Source organism: Podarcis erhardii (assembly GCF_964252035.2).
Source record: "Podarcis erhardii genome assembly, chromosome: 3".
Classification (NCBI taxonomy): domain Eukaryota; kingdom Metazoa; phylum Chordata; class Lepidosauria; order Squamata; family Lacertidae; genus Podarcis; species Podarcis erhardii.
Genome location: NC_138507.1, coordinates 25,303,364 through 25,327,363, shown reverse-complemented (window position 1 = coordinate 25,327,363; position 24,000 = coordinate 25,303,364). Strand labels below are relative to the sequence as shown.

Below are 24,000 nucleotides of genomic sequence, written 5' to 3'. Positions count from 1 at the left end.
CCTCAGGTGAAGTGTTCGCAATATATTTGCATTTCACACAGTTTGCAACATTCTAGTGAAAAGCACCCATTAAAATTTAGCAGCTATACGTGGCACCATTTTCATCACGTTTCCAAGCACAATTTAAAGTGTTGGTGTTGACCTTTAAAGCCCTAAACGGTCTCGGCCCAGTATACCTGAAGGAGCATCTCCATCCCCATCGTTCTGCCCGGGTGCTGAGGTCCAGCGCCGAGGGCCTTCTGGCGGTTCCCTCATTGCAAGAAGCAAAGCTACAGGGAACCAGGCAGAGGGCCTTCTCGGTAGTGGCGCCCGCCCTGTGGAACGCCCTCCCACCAGATGTCAAAGAGATAAACAACTACCTGACATTTAGAAGACATCTGAAGGCAGCCCTGTTCAGGGAAGTTTTTAATGTGTGACATCTTAGTGTATTTTTGGTCTTTGTGGAAGCCGCCCAGAGTGGCTGGGGAAACCCAGCCAGATGGGCGGGGTACAAATAAATTATGATGATGATGATGATGATGATGATGATGATGATGTAGCTGTGTTCTAGCAGTGTTTTACCACAGCAAATGTTTTGGCAGATGTGTATATTGCTAGTGGTTGATATATTAGAATGTGCTTCTCACACACCCCTGTTTACAGCCTTGTGGTAGATCTATCTGCTTTCACAAGACTTTCTAAGTGATGACAACAAAGAAACATGACGGAGACTGACCCCGAGCCAAGTCTTGGTAATAATGTTCTGAAGTTCTCACGTTTCACTTGTGGTTTACCACAAGATATGTGTGGACATCTGGCGTGAAGGATCTGCTTGTTTCAATGCAAGACCAACACACCACAAATGTGTGAAAGTGAAGCAAGGCAGGCCCGGGACTTGCAGCCTTGGTATGCTGTTGTGTCTCCTTTCAAAGTCAAAACAATATGCCAAGCTGATAACTCCCATGCTGCATTCACAAATAAAGGAGAGGAGAGGTCACTTAAGCTCCTGGAAGATGATAAGCAAATGCATGCTAACATTCCTTCCATGCTCTAAGATCTAGTTAATTCTGCACCACTGTGGAGTAAATGTTGTTTTGGACTGCAGCCTGTATATCATTTTAAACATGTAATATTTACATCGGGGTAATGAGAAAAACACTTGTGCGGATGAAAGGCCTAAGACAGCTCCTTGTAATGTAACCCATTCGGAAAGTCATTCACTCTAGATTTGGAATGCTTTGGTCCTTGAGGTGACTTTGCTCCTGCTTGGCAAGTCTGGGGAAATGTCAAGTGAGTCACAGAAGGCTCAGCAAATGCCAGCATAACTGAAAATCAGAGGAGAAAAGAGGTTTTGGTGTCAGCACCTTAGGGGGAAACAGGCTTAATGATCTACTGTGAAATCACTGAACCTTGCAAGAACGTAGCGAACAGAATCGGCACTTCTGGAGCTCATACGGCTTAGCAGCAACTGTCCATAAAGCCCAGAGCTGGCCTTACAGGACTCAAGAATCCATGCTTCACAAGATTGTTGTCAAAAGTGTACTCTTCCTTGATCCCTCATATTGGATAATTTAAGAGCAACTACGCTTGCTACAAGGATGTTGCTGAATAGAACATTCTCATGTTGAGATTATTATTATTATTATTATTATTATTATTATTATTATTATTATTATTATTATTAATTGAGTTCATATACTTTCCTATACCCGGAGGTCTCAGGGCGATTCACAGAAAAGATCACAACAATAACAACCCCCAGGAAAAGAGCTACATTTTAAAAGGGTATATAGGATGTCAAACGGATCAGCCAAAGGCCTGGTTAAAATGGAACGCTTTTGCCTGGCACCTAAAGGTGTGTAATGAAGGCGCCAGGTGAACTTCCCTGCGAAGAGCATTCCACAGACGGGGAGCTGCTGCAGAGAAGGCCTGTTCTCATGTTGCCACCCTCCGCACCGCTCAAGGAGGAGGCACACAAAGGAGGGCCTCAGAAGATGATCTCAGGGTCCAGGTAGGTTCATATGGAAAGAGGTGGTCCTTGAGGTATTTTGTCTCACACAAAGTTGTGCTGGGGCAACACCATTCATTGTGGTGAAGGGCTCCCCCCTCCAAATAATGGGGATTATTGATTATTTATTCTCCTCCACCTCTTCTCTACCTATTTTATCCTCACTACAATCTTGTGAGGTAGATTAGGTTCAAAGAGTGTGTCAAAGTGGAACGTGAGCTGCTGGGCTTCATCTCTAGGTAAACCACCTCCAAGAGGAAGATGGTGAAAAGGGAAGAAAAGGAAAGGCCTTGTCTCCTGCCTTGCCATTTCTACCACACAGCCTGGTTAGCTAAGGCAGACGGGAGAGTGTAAGGCTAGAGGGTGAGGAGGGAACAGGATCTAATTTAACATAAAGACTTTTTGAACTGGTCTGCAGAACTCAGCCCCACATCTGATACACAAGGAGGATGAAATGTCTTAAAAGACCTGCCTGTCAAATGCATCACGGCAGTTCAATCACGATGCTGTGCTGGGCTATTTTTGTTCCTAGCTGCCTGTGGGCAATCGCTTTCAGTAATCAGGCATCCTTATAGATCCGTTGTCTGTGAAAGAGAGAGAGCGGGGTTAGATAATATCGCAGTAGGCTGGACAGGATATAACAAGCAAAGGGGGAAGAATCCATTGCCTGCAAAGAGCAGCGAGAGAGGGACTGGAAAGATAAGAATCAAAGGGAAGCTAACAGCGCATGAAATCTCCAAGGGTTGGGCTTTTTAAAAATAAATAAATGAACAAGTAAGATTTTATTGAATACAAAATGTACAGGACAAACAAAAATATCTTTTTTGAAGTTGCCTTATACAGTTCGCACTGCTTGTCCATTCCAGGATTGTCACCACACTGCACATTTAAAGCACATGGCTTTTCTAAAGGAATCCTGGGAGCTATTGGTGTGTTAAGGGTCCTGAGAATTATAGTTGCGTGTCGAGGTCCCCAAGACACCCCCCTAAATAAATCACAATTCACAGAGAATTTTTGTTTAAGGTTTTTGGCATAATTTTGGCCACAACTTTATTAAAATACATAATGTGAGTGGTTGCTTAGGCATTGGTTATGACTATCTGTCCCCGCCCCGGGACAGAACTGACTTCTGGATTCCGCGGAAGTCAGCAAGGGAAAACAATATTGGGGAGAGAATGGGGCTGGGCACCAGACTGTCACCCCTCCCCGCATGCTCCCAGGGGCTTGCACGGCCCTAGCCCCTTGCCAGGGATATGGACAAATGTCTGGCAAACCCCTGGATTCCTTTAATGGAATTGCCTTGCAGCAGCAGCATTGGAGGGGCAGGCGCAGCCAGCCCTTACCCCTCCACCAACCAAATTTTAACCAATCTCTAACCGCAGCCTTACAAGTTGTGACGATTTGCTATGCAGTAGGCAAAAACCAAATGGCACCAGCCAATCTGCCAAATGGACAAAATTCCTACCAGGCCCCTGCCCCAAAAGCAGACAACCCCATGACAGGTATAGCAATGTCAAACGCAACAGCCCTAAATTAGGGAGAGTGGGCAGGCAATCCGATGCACGCAGCAAAAGAGACTGAAAAAAGCTGTGTGCCAAGAATATACAACCTTTGGGCCAACCCTCTAAATGGTAACATCAAAATCTCCCCAACAACCCAAATTGGCCCAGTCACAGTCATGGCCATCCAAATGGCCCCACCCAGTAACCAAGAGGGGGTGTCCTGTTAGACCCCACCGCAACACGTGCTCTCCATGAAGGAGAACACATTTTCTGTGAGGTGTAAACTGCAGTCCCCACTGCCCACCTGTCAAAATTGCCTGAGAGGCAGATCCTGATAAGGATCTGGCTCATGGAACCATAAAGGTCTCCCACCCACATCCTTGTCCTTCAAAAGGGGGGAAAGTCTGTTTACAAAGATGCCAGGAAAGTCACCAGGAGGCCTGTACACCTCTTCACTCTGCTGTTCCTGCTCTACCACCCTGAACCAGGTGAACAACTCCTGCCATTTTAAATGACTATACCAGTTCCCCCTTGTTATTCTTAGTGCAAAATAAATTGCACCAGTTCTCCCCTTGTTACAATTAGTATAAAATAGATAGCTCAGTCGGTAGAGCAGGAGACTTTTAATCTCAAGGTTCAAGCCCCACGTTGGGCAAAAGATTCCTGCATTGCAGGGGTTGGACTAGATGACCCTTAGGGTCCCTTCCAATTCTTTAAGTTCTATGATTCTATTATTCCCTGTCCATGGAATTAACCCGCTGAACATGGACATGGTGCTATCTCTCTTCCAAACCTGGTTTTCAGTGTGTCCTTTGCCTTAATCATCCCTTGTATTCAACCATACACAGTGGTACCTCGGGTTAAGTACTTAATTCGTTCCAGAGGTCCGTTCTTAACCTGAAACTGTTCTTAACCTGAAGCACCACTTTAGCTAATGGGGCCTCCTGCTGCCGCCGCGCCACCGGAGCACGATTTCTGTTCTCATCCTGAAGCAAAGTTCTTAACCTGAAGGACTATTTCTGGGTTAGCGGAGTCTGTAACCTGAAGCGTATGTAACCCGAGGTACCACTGTAATACGGTCACCATATTTGGATGCAAAAGTTGTTGATTTCAGGTGCATCCAAAGTACATTTTATGCAAATGACTCCATCTCACAGACCCAGGACCCTTAACTATAGTTCCCAGTATTATTTAGGGGGAGTCTCGGGCTTTAAATGTATGGTGCGGTGGCGATGCTAGGAGAGACGGACGTGTGTTGCATGTATTATATGGATCTGCCCTTCCTTTCAACTCACTGTCAGGCTTTCTTCAGCAGATTCTCAGTCCTGCCACCTGCGAGCTTTTCACAGATAGCATCTCCAGGCCTCCCTCTCAGTCCCAACATCATTTCTCTCTCAGGTTTCCTTTTTCTGAAATGAGGTCATAAGCACTCACCTATCCCAAACCCTTTGAAGTCAATGGTAGGCCTTTCCTTGATCGTTAAGAAAGAGCAGAGGCCACCTTGGCTGGTTCACAAGCGTGTGATTAGGCAGAAGTTCACTGACAGAGGAATTCTGGAGACAAGCAAAGAGTGAACTGTTAACATTGCTCAGATTGGCAGCTTGGCCCTCCCCACGCAGTTAGCAACTGGTGCCTCTTTCTCAATCAAGGAAACGAAAATTGTACGCCAAGCCTTACAGTTTAACTGTTTGACCAGGGATTATATGCAGACAGCTCCAAGCCTGTCTGGGTTGCACTTTGGGTGAACTTTGATAATCCTTTGCCGATTCTTTCCCCTCCCTCTCTAGTCGATGCTTCACAATGGGGGAGGGAGGAAAAAGCAGCTCAGTTGGATTGCTTTGCGTATCAATTGACACAACTTAGAGCGGCCTCTTCTTATCCTTTTGTCGGTGGTCTGAACATCTCTCCAGTGACATCAGCTGTTTGCAAAAGCAGAAATATCCTAACAGATTCCTGATGCAGAAATGACCTCATAAGGACGGTGTGTGTGTGTGTGTTTAAATGGAACTCAGACCATAAGTTTTCTGAACATCACACACTATCCAGCAAGAAACACTGGGCTCTTGTCCGGAACATTTGCATGCACTATAGGAACTGATCGCATGTGTGATTCTGCTCCGTGCAAAGTAAACCTAATGAACCTTGAATGCTGGGATTTAAGCTCATTTGTTTCGTACAGCTTTGGAATTGATATAATTATAGTGAAGAGCTGAGCCATTTTACCCTTGTTATCCACAACATTACTTAATCTCGAGAGTTAATTCAATTAGGAGAAGCTTGTTATCATGTGCAGGTTGAAGCCTCTCAGTGCAGAAGAAGGTCCAAGAAGTGGGCTAGCAGAAAACAGGGCATCCTGTCTACATTCAGAGCTTGCCTTGTGTAAACGTGGAGAATATCTGTCATGAAGCATCTGATCTACTGAAAACACCTGGGACTGGGGTTGGTGTGGCAGAAAATTGTGTCTGAGCAGGATGTCACAGCCAAGATGGAGGTAATGAGCAGAAGCAAGAACTTAAGTTGCAATCAGTCACGTTGGGAAGACTGGAACAAAGTAATAAATAGAAAAATACATATTTTCTTTGAAAACTGAACAAAGGTGGGAAGCCTGTTATCTGAAGGGCCACAATCCCTCATGGTGTGGGGAGGACTTTCCAGGGACTGCATGGCAGCAGTGGGTGTGGTATCTGCTTCTAAAGAAGTGTTTCCCATACTTGGGTCTCCAACTGTTTTTAGACTACAGTTCCCATCATCCCTGACCACTGGTCCTTGTAGCTAGGGATGATGGGAGTTGTAGTCCCAAAGCAGCTAGACACCCAAGTTTGGCTAACACTGATCTAAGGCCTGCTACAACAAAACAACAACATGGAGGCTGCACTTACCCAATATGTTTTTTTCTTGACTTCTTACAGATCTTGGCCATATTGGACTAAAGTCAAATGATAGGTGGCCCATTGACAGTATGTGACCAGTCAGTTTCCAAATGTCACAACTGTTTCTTCCAGTCAAATGCCTTAATAATAACTTGCGTAAGGATGAGTCCCTATATTAATGAACCAAGCTTGACAGCACCTCTGACTTCAAGGTAGGAAATCTCCAGATAGCAATCGCTTTACATATCCCCAGGGCAAGCCACAGCAGCTGTTGAGCTGCCTGATGGCTTTTTAAAGCAAAGAATGAAGGGTATTCATTGGGTGAAGGAAGGACTGCAATTCAATGATAGAGCAAATGATGTGCATGAGAAAGGTCGCTGGGTTTTAATCTCTGGTTAAAAAGTGTAAAAGAAAATCCATCTTTGGCTTCTTCTATCTCACTTTCCCTAATGGTTCTCTGATATTTCTAGCAGCTTTGAGTCAATGACTTATGGGCTCCTTGTTATGTGTGTGTCTGTTGTTGCCCCAGAAGATATTTAATAGGGCTAGTTCTGGAGCTGCGGCAGGAAATTTCCAAAATAGCAAAACAGGTAATAGAAGCAATCCTGTGCCCTTTTTAAACCTAGTTCCTCTCTAGGAGGAGGCAGCAGTGCATTTGCAAAGTTTCTCTCCCAGGCACCTCTGTCCCTCAGCCTTTTGCTGCAGGAGGACTCCTCTGGTATTTTCATTCACAGACTTCCCTGGCTGCTGTAGGAGGAGGCAGCTGAAAGCATATGCTAAACAAACACTTTCATTAGGGCTTGTCCTTGCTAGAGGCAAATGGAGTGTTGATGGTCTGAGCCACTCCTCTAACGTCAGTGAGCCATCTCCTTCTCTGGGTGATGTCAGAGAGGCCTCGGCGCTCAGACAGGATTGGCTGTGTCTGGCTCGCAGGGGTTGGCTCAGCCGAAAGGTGAATGTGCAAGGAAGCAGCTGTGTGGAGGTGCGTGCAGTCAGAGTGTCTGCAGCAAGCGCAGACAGTTGGGCTGTTTCTAAGGCAGAGAGGAGTTTTCTTCTTTCAAAGATAGATAATAGTAATAAAAACAAAGCAAGCTAGCAGCAGGGGCTAGCTGTTTTGGGGAAGGATCCCTGAATTTGTTATCCATGAAGGCTCGGGACTTAAGGGAGGAGACAGGGATTGTGAAATTGGCTGTTCTTTTTCCTGAACTGTGATTGAGCTCGTGGGACACCTGAGAGCTGCCTGCTATGCCAACAGAAATCTCTCACGCGGTGAGAATGCATGCCATCTCTGGCTTCCATTCCTCGCTGACAGTGCGGCTGCTCAACAAGGGCCCCGAATACCTTCGCAAGCAGATGGAGGCGGGCAACCCGGGCCGGAAAAGCGCCGTGGAAAGACTGGCAGCAGACAAGGCCAAGTATGTCAAAAGCCAGCAGGTAATCAACACTAAGCAGGAGCCGGTCACCGCACTCAGCTCAGCTTCCGAGAGCAGCAGCAGCGAGTGCACCTCTGTGGAGAGCAAGAAAGTCAACAATCACCTGCCTGAGGAGAAGCGTGCCCCATCCAACGTGAACAACACCATGGATCCCAGCCCCCTTCCGCTTGAGCGTGGTGACCTTCCGATCGTGAGGCGCAGCAGTGCCAAGAGGCAGATCAGGCCAGACTCTTTGGTGATCTATCGACAGAAATGTGAGTTTGTGAGAGGTCAAAGCCACGAGAGCCCTCGTGGGAGTCTGGTCCGAAGGCTGTTCCCGAGTCCTTTCAAGGAAAAACCGTCGCCTTCTGAGGCAGCCAAGGCCATTCTGAAGGAAGATATCGCTGACCCTGAAACAGAAGGGTCCATTTTGGTCAAAGGCGCAAGCCAAAACTCTGATCTGGCAGGACTCAATGCGCCCCCAAACACAGGCCCAACAGCCATCCTCACCAGCAGATGTGAAAATGCCTCAAATTTGACAGTAGCCCCTCATGAAATCAAGGAGGTAAGGCGGAAAGGTCTGCACCGGTCCCAGTCGGACATTAGTTCTCGGTATTCGAAATCTTTCTCAGAGTTTGACACGTTCTTCAAGTACTGTGGCCTGGACACTGAGGTAATAGAGGACCTTGGCCAAGAGAACTTTTCGGTGGCTTCTGACAACTTCTCCTTCCGTATCCGCAGCATCAGTGTGGCAACGTCGGAAAGCGACTTCACGAGGCACAGCGGTGACGATGGGCTCCTGGAAGAAGAGCTCACAGAACAGGTCCCTACTGGCACGTCAGTAATTGAACGCAATGCTCGGATAATCAAATGGCTGTACACATGTAAGAAAGCCAAGGAGGCTAAGACCACGCTATAGTACCTCCGAAAGCATCATAGCCAGGTAAGGATAATGGGTATGCAACGCCCATCTTATATTATCTTATGTATCTTTGGCTGTACTGGAGTGTTTCTTTACACAGTGACCTCCTCCCTTCACCTCTTGCATGGGGGGAACCATACTAAGGGGCATAAAGAACAGAGGACCTAATCTACAAAGACAGGGAGGAAAGATATAGATGATGTGCCGACTGGGCACAATGGCTGCATTTGGAGTTTCAAATTCTATGCAGATCAATGTCATCAGTATGTACACCTGATCTGCTTTCCAGAAATGTTGTTGTTGTTTTTCTCTTCTTCGCATGACATAGAATGCTAGGGCTTTTAAGCTGACTTTTTAAAAGTCGTGTTACTTTGCTAGAGTGGGATCAAACCCTCAGGAGGAAGTCAAAAGTCACGCCTGAAGTCTGCTGCCTGGCAAATAGTTTGTTTACCAAAGTTCCTGCTATGTTAACAGGAAATCTAGAAATTCACCCAGGACTTAATTATATCTAATCAAGATAAGCAAACTGGACCCCTTGCTGTTTAGGAGCTGTCTGTTTTGGTCCCCTGCCTCATTTCCCTGTCTGGGATCCCTCTGCACATGCAAGCAAACCATGCTAAATTCAATTTTTGCCAGTCTCCCTTCCTCTTCTTCATTCCACCTGGTTTGTTGAGTGACACGGCTCCTCTCATATCCCCGTAATAGCTTGTACCACCTGTCTCCTGGCACCCCCATTCCCTGATGTGCTGAAAAGTGGAATTTCTCTTGCTGTTTGATTTCATTTAAATCATTTTGCTCAAAGTGATAGCAGCTGGGCAATATGGCTGCAGCTGCATAGAAAGGAAATTTTGAGCATTAGGCTTGCAATCCTCCGTACTACGATTTTACCCCGCTAAACCTGGTGGGACTCACTTCCCACTAAACATGGATGGGATGGTGACGTTCGCTTGTGAACCTAGCCATGCTTTCTTGCAAGTAGGTTCCTTTGCAAACAACGTGCTTATGGTGAGGGTGTACTCATGGGAGAGATTAAAAGAAAAACCCCTTTAACATGCAAAAGCCCTGTAGTTGTGGAAAGTTCCACACAGACTTGGGCCTTGCTTGTGTTGATTTTACAGAAGGCTGGATCGCACTAGACCTTTTCTTCTCTGTCTGTGCAACTGTGATCTATCCTTGTGAGAAAACATTTGTATGCACAGCTAATGACAGTGATTCCAATAATCCCAGTGGCAAGTAAAATGCAGAATACTGTACAGAGAATACAGAAATAGTTGCCATCTCTATATGTGTGTTGCACCACTGTTTCCATATGTGATTTTGGATGTGCTAATGGGACACTGAGCATGAATACTGACCCTGTGTCTATCAAGTGCTATATCAAGACAGAATGTCCCTGACTTATGACAGGCTCCATGTCCTTCCATAACAAGGGGCAAAGTCCAGTATCCAGGTAAGTATACTACAAGTCCTGCTGGAATGAACAGAGATTAAGCACTCAGTGGTCATCAGATTCCACCCCTTTCATCCATTCTATGGTGTTTGCAGGGGCACCAATGCACAGTAGGAGCTTTGCAAGAACTAGCAACTGCTTTGCTCTCTTCTAAGCAGGAATGTGCTGGGAGCAAGCAGCTCTTCCTGTTTCCAGAAACAGCTGGCTGTGCAGAGTGCTCTTTGGTGTCCCACGTGACAACCACAAAATGACACCCTTCCCTATTCCAAGCAAGGTTTCAAGTTAAACAAACAAACACTAGAAACCCGTTTGATAAATAAACCGGCGAGGCGTTCTTGTAGATAGGTATGTCTGCAAGCATCCTAAGGCTGGGACACAGCAGCCTTGAGCATGCTGGAATAGTCAATTGCTAAACAAAGCCACCACGGTCTGTCCAGAAGCTGACCATAATCTACAAACACCTCATTGGCGCCTGTTGTGCACAGCTGGCAGAATGCTTCCATGTTGTTGTTTTTAGGCCGATAGGGACTGGGTGCCCTTCCTCTTGCACTTTTCCAGATTTAAGGAGGCCCATGTGTCTGTGTTATGTTGCGGTCATTGTATGGAGGAATTCCCAGCTGAAGATTTTGCAACGTTTTGGGGTTGTTTAAAACTTATTTTTCAGTTGCTAAAAATACATATAACAAACAATCCCCATTTACTTCGCTTTCAAGACATAGGTTGCATGCATCCCACTTTTGTAGCACTTTTCAAGGACATTAAGAATCCTAGAAACTGTACTTTACCCTTCACAGAGCTACAGTTCCCAACAGCATTCACAAACTAGTTCTCGGGATTCTTTGGGGGAAGTAATGTGCTTTAACAACAACAACAACAACAACAACAACAACAACAACTCGGGATTCTTTGGGGGAAGTAATATGCTTTAATAACAACAACAACAACAACAACAACAACAACAACAACAACAATTTATTATTTATACCCCACCTATCTGGCTGGGCGGCTTCCAACAGAACACTAAAATACAATAACCTATTAAACATTAAAAGCTTCCCTAAACAGGGCTGCCTTCAGTTGTCTTCTAAAAGTTTGGTAGTTATTTTTCTCTTTGACATCTGGTGGGAAGGCGTTCCACAGGGCAGGTGCCACTACCGGGAAGGCCCTCTGCCTGGTTCCCAGCTTCTCGCAGGGAGGGAACTGCCAGAAGGCCCTCGGCGCTGGACCTCAGTGTCCGGGCAGAACAATGGAGGTGGAAATGCTTCTTCAGGTATACTCAGCAAAGCACCCTCAACAAATTACAGTTCCCAAATTATTTTTCTGGAGACAGTCACATGCATCAAATACATTTTTAAAACTATGGTGTGTGCACAGCTACAGAGAGAGACATAGGGGCAGCTCATATGGACCTGGCAGGGACGGTATACAGTTGAAGTTTCCTTTCTCTATCTTAACCACTGCACCCACACCTTGCGAATTACAGGGTTTCTCTTCTTGTAGCATCTGGATTAAAAAGGTGCATTTAAAAGAACCACAGTCAAGCACAGAACCACGATTACCAGCCAGCACCTAACAGCTCCCTTTCAAATTAAAAACCTCCCAAGGGCCCAGTCCTTATCATAGCTGTCAACTCTTCCATTTCCCTGTGAGGAATCCTATTCAGAATAAGGGAATTTCCCTTTAAAAAGGGGAAACGTTGACAACTATGGTCCTTATCTGTTGACATTCCCTTCCTTCCTTCTACTATCGCAGACAGCTTTTGCAACTATCTATGTCTGCTGACATTAATTTTCAAAATGTGCAATCTGCAATTGAAATGCGTGGATTTAATCCCCTTGAGGTATTTTGAATGGAAAGCAGTCGAGATCCATTCGGTCTTGAGGATCCAAACGCTAAGGAATTCCCCTGATCAGCAGAGGGGAAACTGAGTCTCTCTCCATATTCTTTCTCAACGCAGTCAGTTAGGATTATGGCCGTGACTGCACACTAGGATGTGACTCTTGATCAGGGCCTGATTTAGGTTTGATGGGGCCCTAAGCTACTGAAGGTCATGGGGCCCTTTATATGTCCAGCTGTCCTTTGTCAACAACAAATTGTCACTGTTTTTGTGTTGAATATATGCTAAATGGTAATTTATGGACCTAATCTAAAGCCATTTGCACATAGCAAAATATGTATTTTATCAAAATAATTGTTGAACTGAAATACAATCAAGAAGAAGTATATTAATAGTGAAATACAATTAAGAAGATGAATATTGGGGGGGGGCAAGAGAGTGGGGCCCTAAGCTATAGCTTGTTTAGCTTACACATAAATCCGGCACTACTACTGATGTTCCAACACAGAGGATTCCCACGGTGTTAACTTTGGGTAGGGTGGGGTTCAAAGCAGAAAACACTTGATAGCTTCTGTACAGAATGCTAAACATTTAAACATTGGTTGGTATTTTTTTCTTTTAAGGTAGCAGAACCGAAATGCCCGAGGTCAGATTCCCATTAAGGTTTTATTTTAAGCATAGCAAAAACAACAAATCTCTTTATCTCCATTCCTGGGGGAAATGAATAACTGCAATAATAGCCTTTTCTCTCATAAATCTAATACAAGTTTTTACGAGAGGCGGGGAAGCCTCACCACAAATACCTCACATGTATATCCTAATCATTTCTGCACGCAGCTGAAGAAGCAATATACAAGTGGCCCAGAATCACAAGTGGGGAGAACGTGCTTGCTCTCAAATCCTGCCTGTGAGTTCTCCGTAGGCTGCTATATGTGCCTTTGACCTGACCCAGAAGGGGGTTCTCCCTATGCTCTTGTGAAAGCCCTTCCTCATGTCAATAAACAGAAGGTTCTGTAATTACCGCATTTTTCGCCCTATAGGACGCACCGGCCCATAGGACGCACCTAGATTTGGGGGGGGGGAATAAAGGGGGGGAAATTATTTTTCCCACCACCCAGGCACGGGGCTGGGGCGGGGAAAGCCCGAGCTTCACCCGCCCCCAGAACGGGTCCCAGAGCGATGCTCACCAGGCTTCAGCAAAAGCCTGTATTTGCTCCATAGGACGCACACACATTTCCCCTTCATTTTTGGAGCAGGAAAAGTGTGTCCTATAGGGCGAAAAATACGGTACATACTGGTCTTGTCTGTGTTGCAGAAAATATCATGGTCCTTAGCATTGCTGCCCAAATGTAAGTCCCACTGAATTTAGTTAGACTTAACTAAAGTGAGACAGAGATGCCTAAGGAGAGTAGATAGAACAGATACCTTGAGAATTTGGGTTGACCCAGCCATGTATCAGGGAGAAGCAACCTGATTCAGGTATTTGCTGAAGGCAGGAATGAGTGTGTGAATGATGGAGCAAGAGTTGTTTAAAATAAACAGAGGATGTGGGTTGTACTTCAGATGGCAAAATGTCTTCCACTGGTACTGTAGATCCCTGTGGGGCAAGCAAGCAGGATGGGAATGGCTATTCACCTGAGAATGCTACAGTACATAAACAGAGTCTATGCTTCTTAAATTCCACTTAGTCTAGAACGTATGACCATCCTATAATATATGTGCTGCCGAAGCGAGCACTAGAACGTATGACCATCCTGCTACTGTCCTGGTATTCTCCACAATTTCTTGTTATTTGGTACATGGCGGCTGTTCTGGTATCATCCATTTAAACTGCTGGTACTTGCTACTTCAGAAATTTGGGGCACCAGTTTGCATAAAATACGTGCATACTAATCTATAACTATAGATGCAAATTTAGGCAGGATTTCAGAGGGTGGGGGTGGAGGGAAAACCAAACTCCGGCTCTTGTTGTCATGGCTTACTCAGAGCCATGAGCCACCAACAGGATTTTCAGGATCCAGTACAATGTATGTGGATTGGGGCCTCCATCCCACCCGCAATCTGTTGGCAAGAATTGCTGCTTATGTGCATATTAAGACATATAACATGACCTCCTTCACTCGCCCCCCTCCCCCCCCTCCCCCCCCTCTCTCTCACACACACCCTATTTCATGCCCTTACAAGTCACCTGTCGCTTATCAATACCATCCACTTGCGGCACCCAGCGATCACAGATAAAATACAATTTGTGCCACAACTGGGAAGCAGCCAACTGTGCAGAGCAGACATTTCAAAATAGTTAATCAAGCATCATATGTGCCACCTTATCAAGGCATTGAGCCTGTAGAAGTCTTTCGAGAAAACATGTTCCCATCTCTAAAATGGGTGGACAATCCAAAAACTTGATTATTATTTTTTTAAAAAAAAAAAAGCCTAAGAGATTATAACACAAACAACCTTCTCCCTTCCTGAATCTGAAATGGTGGGGACAAACTCCGGGGCAATGCTGTTATCCCAATGTCCCACTTGTAAACTTCCAAGAGACATTAATTTTATTAGCATTTTTATATCCCCCACTCCTCAAAGTGTTCAGGGCAGTGTTTGTGCTCCCCCCGCCCTTTACCTATTTTATTCGCCTTACAAGGATCCTCTGAGGTGGACTGACCAGTCCACAGTCATTCAAAAAGCTTTGTGGTCACCCAATAAGCTTCAACACCCACTGTAATGGGCACCACTAATTACTAATTTGCAAGCACTTATAAAGGCTCTGAAGGGGGATCATAGTAAAGACCATCTGAGAGCCAGGACGTACAATGTTCAAATAAGGCTCTCTGTTGGACATTCTTGGCAACTAATTGCACATTTTGCGCTCACATAAATGTGGTAAAATGTTCCGCCATGTGCCTGCAAGAGGCTTGTTTTTTTGTGATACTCGCTAACACAGAACAAGCTTTCATTAAACTAAAAGCATTCAAGTGTTGCATTTTAAGAGCACGCAGGCAACACACACGCTGCCTTTTAGACCAGGTAATCTCTGTTAATCTAAACTACAAAATGCCCAGATATAATTCATCATCACGTTATTTACACAATTGATTAGTCAGAGGATGAGCCGTTTGAGAGTCGTACACCTGCGGCTCTGTAATCCAGGCCTAGTTTTGCAAGGCTGGGAACTTCCTGCCATGAAACAACACATCCTTGACTTCCTGCAAATATTGGCCCTTGTCCAGAGAGCAAACAGAGATGCCTGTACCTGTTAGCAGTTTTATCAGGCCCTGCACTTCTAAAGAAAGGCAGCTAGCAGACAGGATCGTAACTGTGGAACAGAGTTCATATTTTTTAAAAACACCCTGGGGCAGAAGGATACCCTACTTACAATCTAGATGGCAAAGCCTGCACGTTGAGTTTGTCCTTGTGCCTTCATGTCCAGTAATGTCTGTGGAACTGCTTAAGGCTTGTAGAGTTAAGCACCCGTGGCTCTTTGCAAACTTTGTGCTGGATGTGCACTGTAATTAGTTTGCTAAGATTTCCAGCAGCCCAACTGGTAGGAGCCATATAATTTATTTTTTTTAATTAACAGATCAAAGCCCTAAAATGAGGTGATTGCTTTTAAGTGCTCTGATAAACCAGGCTCACCTTTGTATAGGGAATGAGGACAGCACCACCCTCTGATGCACAGGCAAAATGCACAGTGGGTGGCAGAGAAGAAAAAGCCATAGGTCAGTGGCAGAGCTGGTAGTCTACCTGCAGGAGCTTCTAGGTTTGATACCAGATATCCTCAGATAGGGCTGGGAATGGCCCCTGACTGAAATCCTGGAGAATTTTAGCTTTCAACCAGAGTTGGAACTGGCTTGCAATACAGCTAATGCCAGTCCCTAGTTACTGTTATCCACAGTTAGCGCTGTTCCACGAATGCTAAGGTAAAACAGCAAAGGACCCCTGGACGGTTAAGTCCAGTCAAAGATGACTATGGGGTTGCAGTGCTCATCTCGCTTTCAGGCCAAAGGAGCCGGCGTTTGTCCACAGACAGCTTTCTGGGTCATGTGGCCAGCAGGACTAAACCGTTTCTGGCACAACGGAACACCATGACGGAAAACAGAGCAGCACACGGAAACGTTGTTTACCTTCCCATCGCAGCAGTACCTATTTATCTACTTGCACTGGTGTGCTTTTGAACTGCTAGGTTGGCAGGAGCTAGGACAGAGCAACGGGAGCTCACTCCATCACACAGATTCGGACCGCCAACCTTCTGATCGACAAGCTCAAATGGCTCAGTGGTTTAGACCGCAGAGCTACCCGCTCCCCAAGCTACTCCACTCCATGGCGACCACACTATCAGTAATGCTGCCAGGGAAGAGAGGGAGTGAGTTGCTGCCTGCTACCAATCTTTTAACCAAGTTTAAGATCTCTCTAATATGATGCCTGCACAAACAGTCTTTGAAGCTGCCCTGTACAAAAATACAAACAGTGGTTTTTTTCCCTGGGGGTACTCAAGAGTACGCAGTTCCAGCACCTTTTTTTTTTTTCTAGAAGAAAGGCAGTGGTTAAAAGTTTGGCACTTGTACATAATTTCACCAGGTGGTGAGGAGAATTTTACTCTCCTGCTTCCCATGATTTCTGATTCAGTTCCTGATATATGAAAAATAGTTTCCACTTGAAAAATACATCTCACAGACGATTAGCTTACCATGTAAATATATGCGCGTCACAGTAAAAGAACACTGGGTCAAGTAGTTATCCAGTAAATCTCGCTGGATTTGCCACCTTTTCCCCTCTACACAGCCTGTTAAATTTCTGCCTCTTCTCTTAACTGCCCAGGAGTCTTGCCAGGCAGGAATAGGAAGAATGATTTTCACAACAAAATCAGAATCATTCCGGTAACCTGAGAAACACAGCACATATTGGCATGAGTTTAACGTTAACGATAAAACATTCAGGTCTTCGAGCGAAGCGCTGGTGATTTAAACCAAGGGAGGTTGCCTTGCTGCACCTGCTGAGAATGCAACCCATAATTGCTGAAAATCCAGGCACATCCCACCCACGCGGATGCTAAGCCTCTATTTGCAAGAGAACAAATAACTAGCAGTTAGGGTAGCTTTTCTATCGGGGCCTATAAGGCTGAGTTCTGGTTGACAGCAATTATCCCCAGACGATTGCTAGGAAGTGCCTACGGAGTTTCACTTGGTTCCCGCTGCTTTTTCAGAGCTGTGCTTAACCGGGCTTTGCCGCGTTTGTCGTCTAAATGTTTGCTTAAAAAAAATAAAAATAAAACTGAGGGCTAACGCAGGGGCAAAAGGAGGCAAAGCAAGTTGTGAGCAAATGGGCCCCTCTTCAGCTTTGGGGGCAGGAGAGTTTCGTAGGCCGCGGGCTTATGAAAGCTCAGTGGCCAAGACTCAGGAAGTGTTGACTGGTGAACTGCTTACATGGCCACCAACAAATGTCACCATCCCTCAGTGAACAAAGAAAAGAGGGGAGCAATTGAACAGGGTGTGCATGTAGTTACTCGACTGTATGCTAAGGTGCCCCGAGAGAACTGCTTTTGCACAAAGCTCTGAGCTTTTAATGGGTCAGGAGCTTAAGCCATGAATCTTTTATATCCCCAGCTTAATTTTTCATGGGGTGCTAGTATGACTTGTAAAACACGGCATGAATAAATAAAGCAGACCTGTGTGCAGTGCAGGAAATCTAATTTAGCTCAAGGAGTTGCTAGTTAAGGAGCCATTTCTATCATTTAAGCCTTTAGGTATGTGCTGTCGTTTTTAAAGGAGGCATGATTTGTTACAACAGGCAGTGCCATGCAGTGGGGAGTCTAGAGCCCGAGGAGCCAAATGCGGCCCTCTAGGCCTCTATCTGGCCCTTGGCACACCACTCGCCAGCCTCGCTTCATGCCCTCAAGTGTTTTTTTGCCTTCCGTATCAGTGGCAGTATGTGCCTGAATAACAATTGCTTGGAATTACCAGTAAAAGTGAGGAGACTGCTGTTGCACTCAGAGCCTACGTGTGGGTTTTTCCATAGGCATCTGGTTCGCCTTTGTGAGGTAAGAATGCTAGACAAGAGAAGCTCTTGATCTGATCCAGCAGAGATCTTCTTATATAGTAAACCACCAATGCAGCCAAACTTTAAAATACTATTCCAGTACTCATTATACAGCTGGATAATATATATATATATTAGCTCAATGGCAGCATGAAGTGTTTCATAGTATTTCAATAACACTTTCCCCTTCTTTTCTTAGAATGGAGGAATTCCCCTGAGATGGAGGCTGGGAACATGGACTTGTAGCAAAATGGTGGAATACGGACTTGTGGCAACCATTTCTATCATGGTTCCTCACCTGCACAAGTGAGTCCCATGAGACGACTGAACTGCAAATTGAAATGGGAATCACCTGGAAAAGAAGGAACAGCCATAGCTAAAGGGTGAAGAATCTGAAGTCGTTGCCTCATAATACCAACATACTGAAGGGGAACAGAGATGCTGGTCTGCACATGGAATTTATCTGACGTTCAATCTTCTAGCGAAGCAGAAACCGAGAGCTGGTAACCTCCAAGTGTCTTTTCACAGAAGGCAATGTCCTAAATTAGTATCACTTCTGTAATAGCAAATTGCATGTGCGCCGTTAGGTGTGAGGAACATAATGCCATGTGTGCCTTGTGTTTATGCTGTGGGAAACTGCACTGAGCGGTGGTTTCCTAACGAACAAACACATAATGCGCACATCTGGCAAAATAGGCATATGTGCAGCTGCCCAATGTTCACATTGATTTTCTACATGGGAATGACTTTTGGGGCGAAGTTTCCCTGAAGCTGGGATTCTGGTGACAAAGCCTTCACCTTCATTTGTAACAGGAAACTGCTTTCCTAAACAATGTCTCTCAAGTGTATACGCTTTATCCATTCTTTCTTCACATGAGGGATCTCCCACATACTGCTTGTTTTTCATGCAACACCTGGAATCCAGTGTTCGTAGGTGTGTGTGTGTGTGTGTTTTTAAGAGTTTTCTCCAGGAAAACTTAATCTGGGTACCAGAAAAATGCAGTGAACAGGGTTGCATTAGAAGTTGCCTTACACTGAATCAAACCACTAGTCCCCTTAGCTCAACAGCTTCTCAAGGTTTCAGGCAGGAACCGTTCCCAACTCTGCCTAGAGATAATGTGGAAGGCGACCTTCTGCATAGAAAGCTTGTGCTTTCCCTACTGACCCTACAAGCCAGATTCTCTCTTTTCCCAGCCTCTCTTTTAACTGTGGTTTCCTCATGTCCCCTGTCCCAAAGGCTGAGAGAAAATCCCCAAAGGGATGTAGCCAGACAAGCAAATCAACAGATCCACCACCACTACCCTTCCTTGTGTGTAAGGCAGCACTTTCCACTTGTGTACAGTATCGAGCCATATTACGGTATGTTACCAAACAGTACATGGAACAATACTCCTTGGTAGGGAATGACATTGCTTTTCTTTATTAAAATAACAACCTGGCTAGACTGCAAGGTAAAATGGATGATCTAGACAGGCCTGGAGGCACATCACTGTCTAAGGTGCTTGCCACGTCTGTGAGAAGATCACTTTTGAGTGGTTTTCCAAACAGGGTTTGCTCCTTTGTCACTTGGGAATGGCTGTCGTTTCTGCAAAAACAAGCAGGTGAACTGACCTGCCCCCTCCTCCATGGTGTAGCCCCTAAATCTGCTCTGGAAGGTTGAGGGGAAACCCAGAAACAAGTTTAGTGAGTGCGTAGGGAAGAGAGGGGAGTCCAGTTGCAGAAGTAAGCTTCATCTGCATACATATTCCCAAATTAGCTCAATGCTGAATTCCACCCAATATTGCTCCCAATAATGAGAGAGCCCAGTGCCACATGTCCCTGTGACATCACATGCACGGTGTGCAATTCGTTGGGAGGAGGCTGAGCCCAGAGCCCAGGACCCAGCAGCTTCAGTAGCCAGTGGCTCCTCCTCTCTTGCACTCAGAAGGAGCCAGCCACTGATGCTTCGCTGTGCTCCTCTCCATGCTCGGCCTCCTCCACCCCTCAACGTTGCGGGGGACTCAGCCCGCCGCCAACAAATATTGAGGGGGGTGAGGACAACCTGCCCCTAGGAGTTGGCGCCTATGATTCCACCCTGTATTCTATTGTTGTTGTTGTTTAGTCGTGTCCGACTCTTCGTGACCCCATGGACCAGAGTGCGCCAGGCACTCCTGTCTTCCACTGCTTCCTGCAGTTTGGTCAAACTCATGTTGGTAGCTTCGAGAACACTGTCCAACCATCTCGTCCTCTGTCGTCCCCTTCTCCTTGTGCCCTCCATCTTTCCCAACATCAGGGTCTTTTCCAGGGAGTCTTCTCTTCTCATGAGGTGGCCAAAGTACTGGAGCCTCAGCTTCAGGATCTGTCCTTCCAGTGAGCACTCAGGGCTGATTTCCTTAAGAATGGATACGTTTGATCTTCTTGCAGTCCATGGGAGTCTCAAGAGCCTCCTCCAGCACCATAATTCAAATGCATCAATTCTCTTACATCCATTTTAATATGCAGTGTTTGGTATAATGGAGGGTAGGGCCCTTGTTGAAAGCTGAAAAACCTAGTCACGTGTTGTTTGTTGTTGTTGTCATCGTCTTTGTTTTGTTCTGGTTTTTATAGCACTAGTTCTTGGGCAAGTACTCCAAGAAATGGAGTAAAGTGAAATTTCTTTTGCTTCTCTACTTGAGTCCATCAAGCAAATAAGCTCTTCCAAATGCTTGCCATATTGCACCAAATAAAAGCTAACCTTGTTACAGAAAGTGAAATAAGCACCTAGTGAGCAATTTTGTGTGTCTTCTGTCGTCAGTCCTTGAAAATGCAGGCACTTCACAGAGAAGGGTCATCAGAGGCACTGGGCAAGGGGGTTTCTTTTAATGATTCACCCCACTGCCTCAAGTCTTTGATCTGGTCTTAATGCAGAAGTTCCTATCTGGTCCACATACATTTCAATGGAGGGAACTGCTCTGTACATAAATTAGTTTATGTACACAGATCCTCTCCTGCCATTGAAATGATAGGGAATCTTGTTAAATAGGAAGTCTGTATGTGTAAATATGTCTGCATGAGGGCAAGGATGAAATGTATCTTGCTGTAATTTATTCCAGTGCTGGGAAACTAAGCTAGCACTTTAATTTCTAATTTAAAAATGTATGTAAGTAATAGTACGTATCTAAGGAAAATGTACTTATGAGTCACTATGTAGAGATATTCTGACTTCAATATCTGAAGTCTTCCCCCCATCCTTTAGATGTTCTGATAATATCATCTGTCTCATTGGGCTGTTTTGTTTGTTGTGGTTGTATATAATGTATATAATGAATTTAGAAAATATGCATTTCTTTCAAATCTCCTCAGTGCTTAGGGGAAACCTAAAAGGTGTGTGTTGTTGTTTTGCTTTTTGCTTAGTGCCTAAATGGCTTTGTGAAACAAATATATTTTTCCATTATAAGTTGCATCATCACTTCATTGACATCAGGATTGGTTCCTGACCCACACAAAAGGCTGCTAACATGGCAAGAGGTCATTAAACAAGGATAAAAGCTATATGGTAAAGGCTGCTAATCCACAAATGTAATCCACTTCACAGTGTGCTGTGCAATTCTTTATTTATGTGACAAGCTAATGATGGAGTGGGCTTCCTTCCTCTTTAAACTCTATGAGAATATGGGCAGCTTTACACAGTATGCTTTTTCTGCATACATGCATGGGAGACGTTTTCTGTGTACATGTAAAAATGTAAGTACTGTAGGCAATTTGACAAAATCCATGTATGGAGAACACAGATATCATCCAGGCATATTCACCGGGGAGATGTAATTGATCACAGCTTCCTACGGAGCTCATACTCTGTGATAAACTCCACTTAATTCCTTAAACCACATTGCACAGCCATTAGCCAAAATGGTTTGTAGAATGAATGGGACCATAGGTCTCTGGGGCACGTGCCAGGCATGCACAAGGTCTCAATTCAACACCTGTTATCTCCAGGTAGGTATGGAATGACTCCTATCTGAAGCTTGGAGAACTGCAGCCAATCAGCATAGACAATACTGAGCAAGACAGACCAATGACGTAATGCTATATAATGCCGCTTCCTATGTCCCTAGCCCCTGCTCCCAACTAGGTGCAGTGAACAGACTTGGTGATTTTTAACAGCTCATAAGTGCATGCAGTGCTTTTTTTCAGCCAGGGCGTACCAGAGCGCAGTTCCGGCACCTCTCAGGTGGGCGCTGTTGCGGGCTGGTGCTCCCCCATACTGATTCTTGCCTTTACATACTTCCGAGAAGCCCAAAACGAACATTTCAAGTCAAAATGGAAGCTGGCCAGCATGTGCGAGTCTACACTTTTCTTCAGATCAATGACTCCACCTAGCTCCTGGCTGCAATTGGTCACGCTACGTGGCAAGGCCAATTTGTATCTTCTTTTCTTCAGTCCCTCTCCCTTGTAGTTGCCATGGACTTTAAGCTTTTCAGCTAGGCTCCTACTGTTGCGCGCACACACGCGCGCGCACACACACACACACACGCACGTTGTGCGAGGGCCATTCCAAGCTGTTCTAGCCATCCACCTGAATCTTAAGAGAATGAGGGAGCCAAGGGTGCATTTATTTGGCCTGCACCAGAACCCCAAACCAGCTAGGGAGCTTGCCATAGTTTTTAGCATCTCCACAGGCAGTGAACACAGCTCTTGTCAAACTGGCCTCTGTTCAGGGCTGCCCTGAGTCGCCCGGCATCTTACCGTAACAACTTCATGGTGAGTTCCAGCATGTATACTCCTGACAGCGCATGCCTTCAAGATCCACTGCATGAAGCAAAGAGAAAACATTTCTATCTGCACTTGTAATCTCCTAAGCAGCTTTGATAGCAAACAAGGATGAGTAAGGGATAAAAAGGTGTCAGGAGAAACTACAAGTTGGTAGAGAATAGTAAATTTCATGGAGCATTACAAAGGAGCTGGGAGAGTGTGCAGACAAGGTTTGCAGAGGGAAGTCAGTGGGAAGGTTTGAGATAAGAGCAAACAGACTAATTGGCAAAGCTCCTTCGCTAACATTTATCATGTAAACTGTAGCCCTGAACTGTTGACTCACCTCCCTTCTCTTGGCATCCTCATTTGTTGTGAAGCTTATTCCTCATTTTGGTTAGTTAGTACAGAGGTGACAAATTCACAGCACATGCATTGTGCAAGTAATTCCCTCCTATTTATGCTCTAGGGGGATAAGAAGATGAGAAGAGGTCAGAGTAGGAAGTGCCTGTTTTGTTATGGGGATTTTGCTTGGTATAGTTTGACAGTCTGGTGTAGTGGTTAGAATGTTAAACTAGGACCTGGGTGAATCTCAACTCAGCCATGACGTTCACTGGGCAACCTTGGGCCAGTCACCATCTGGGCCGGCTCTACTGTATGGGAAGGATGCGGGTGGCGCTGTGGTCAAAACCACTGAGCCTCTTGGGCTTGCCAATCAGAAGGTCGGCGGTTCGAATCCCCACGAAGGGGTGAGCTCCCATTGCTCTGTCCCAGCTCCTGCCAACTTAGCAGTTTGAAAGCACACCAGTGCAAGTAGATAAATAGGTACCGCTACGACAGGAAGGTAAACGGCATTTCTGTGCACTCTGGTTTTCGTCACGATGTTCTCTTGCACCAGAAGCTGTTTAGTCATGCTGGCCACATGACCCAGAAAGCTGTCTATGGACAAATGCCAGCTCCCTCGACCTGAAGCAAGAAGAGGGTTGTTGTAAGGATAAAATGACTGGCAGAATCCGAGACCAGGGAGAAGAGTTGGTAGAAGAAGATTGGAAGAAATTTAAAGACTATTTACAGAAACATTGTAAAATGAAGGAATGTTAGAAGGATGCGGGAATGAAGTTATGTGGTTTTAGCAGTAATGTTATAGAATTAGGTAAAATTGGATTATGAATATAGGATAAAAGCAAAAATGGAAAGGATTTGCTGAAATTGCTAATTGAATTAGAATACAAAAAGGGAGGTGTGAGGAGGTCAGGGAAACAAGTAAATGAAATACA

At 45.3% G+C, this 24,000-nt stretch overlaps 1 protein-coding gene and 1 long non-coding RNA gene across 2 annotated transcripts in view; one reads left to right on the top strand and one right to left on the bottom strand.

Moving 5' to 3' along the window:
* The window catches only part of LOC309339442, a 130,562-nt gene extending 106,843 nt beyond the window's left edge, over nucleotides 1-23,719 (bottom strand). The window contains exon 1 of the long non-coding RNA XR_014155355.1: nucleotides 20,480-23,719. This is a non-coding gene — a long non-coding RNA (uncharacterized lncRNA). The remainder of the gene's footprint in view (nucleotides 1-20,479) is intronic.
* Nucleotides 7,272-18,365, top strand: FAM110C (family with sequence similarity 110 member C). The gene is made up of 2 exons (XM_081857328.1): nucleotides 7,272-8,714; nucleotides 18,216-18,365. The coding sequence occupies exon 1, from the start codon at nucleotides 7,605-7,607 to the stop codon at nucleotides 8,688-8,690; it is 1,086 nt and encodes a 361-aa protein (XP_081713454.1). The 5' UTR covers nucleotides 7,272-7,604; the 3' UTR covers nucleotides 8,691-8,714; nucleotides 18,216-18,365.
* Nucleotides 23,720-24,000: the final 281 nt, after the last annotated feature.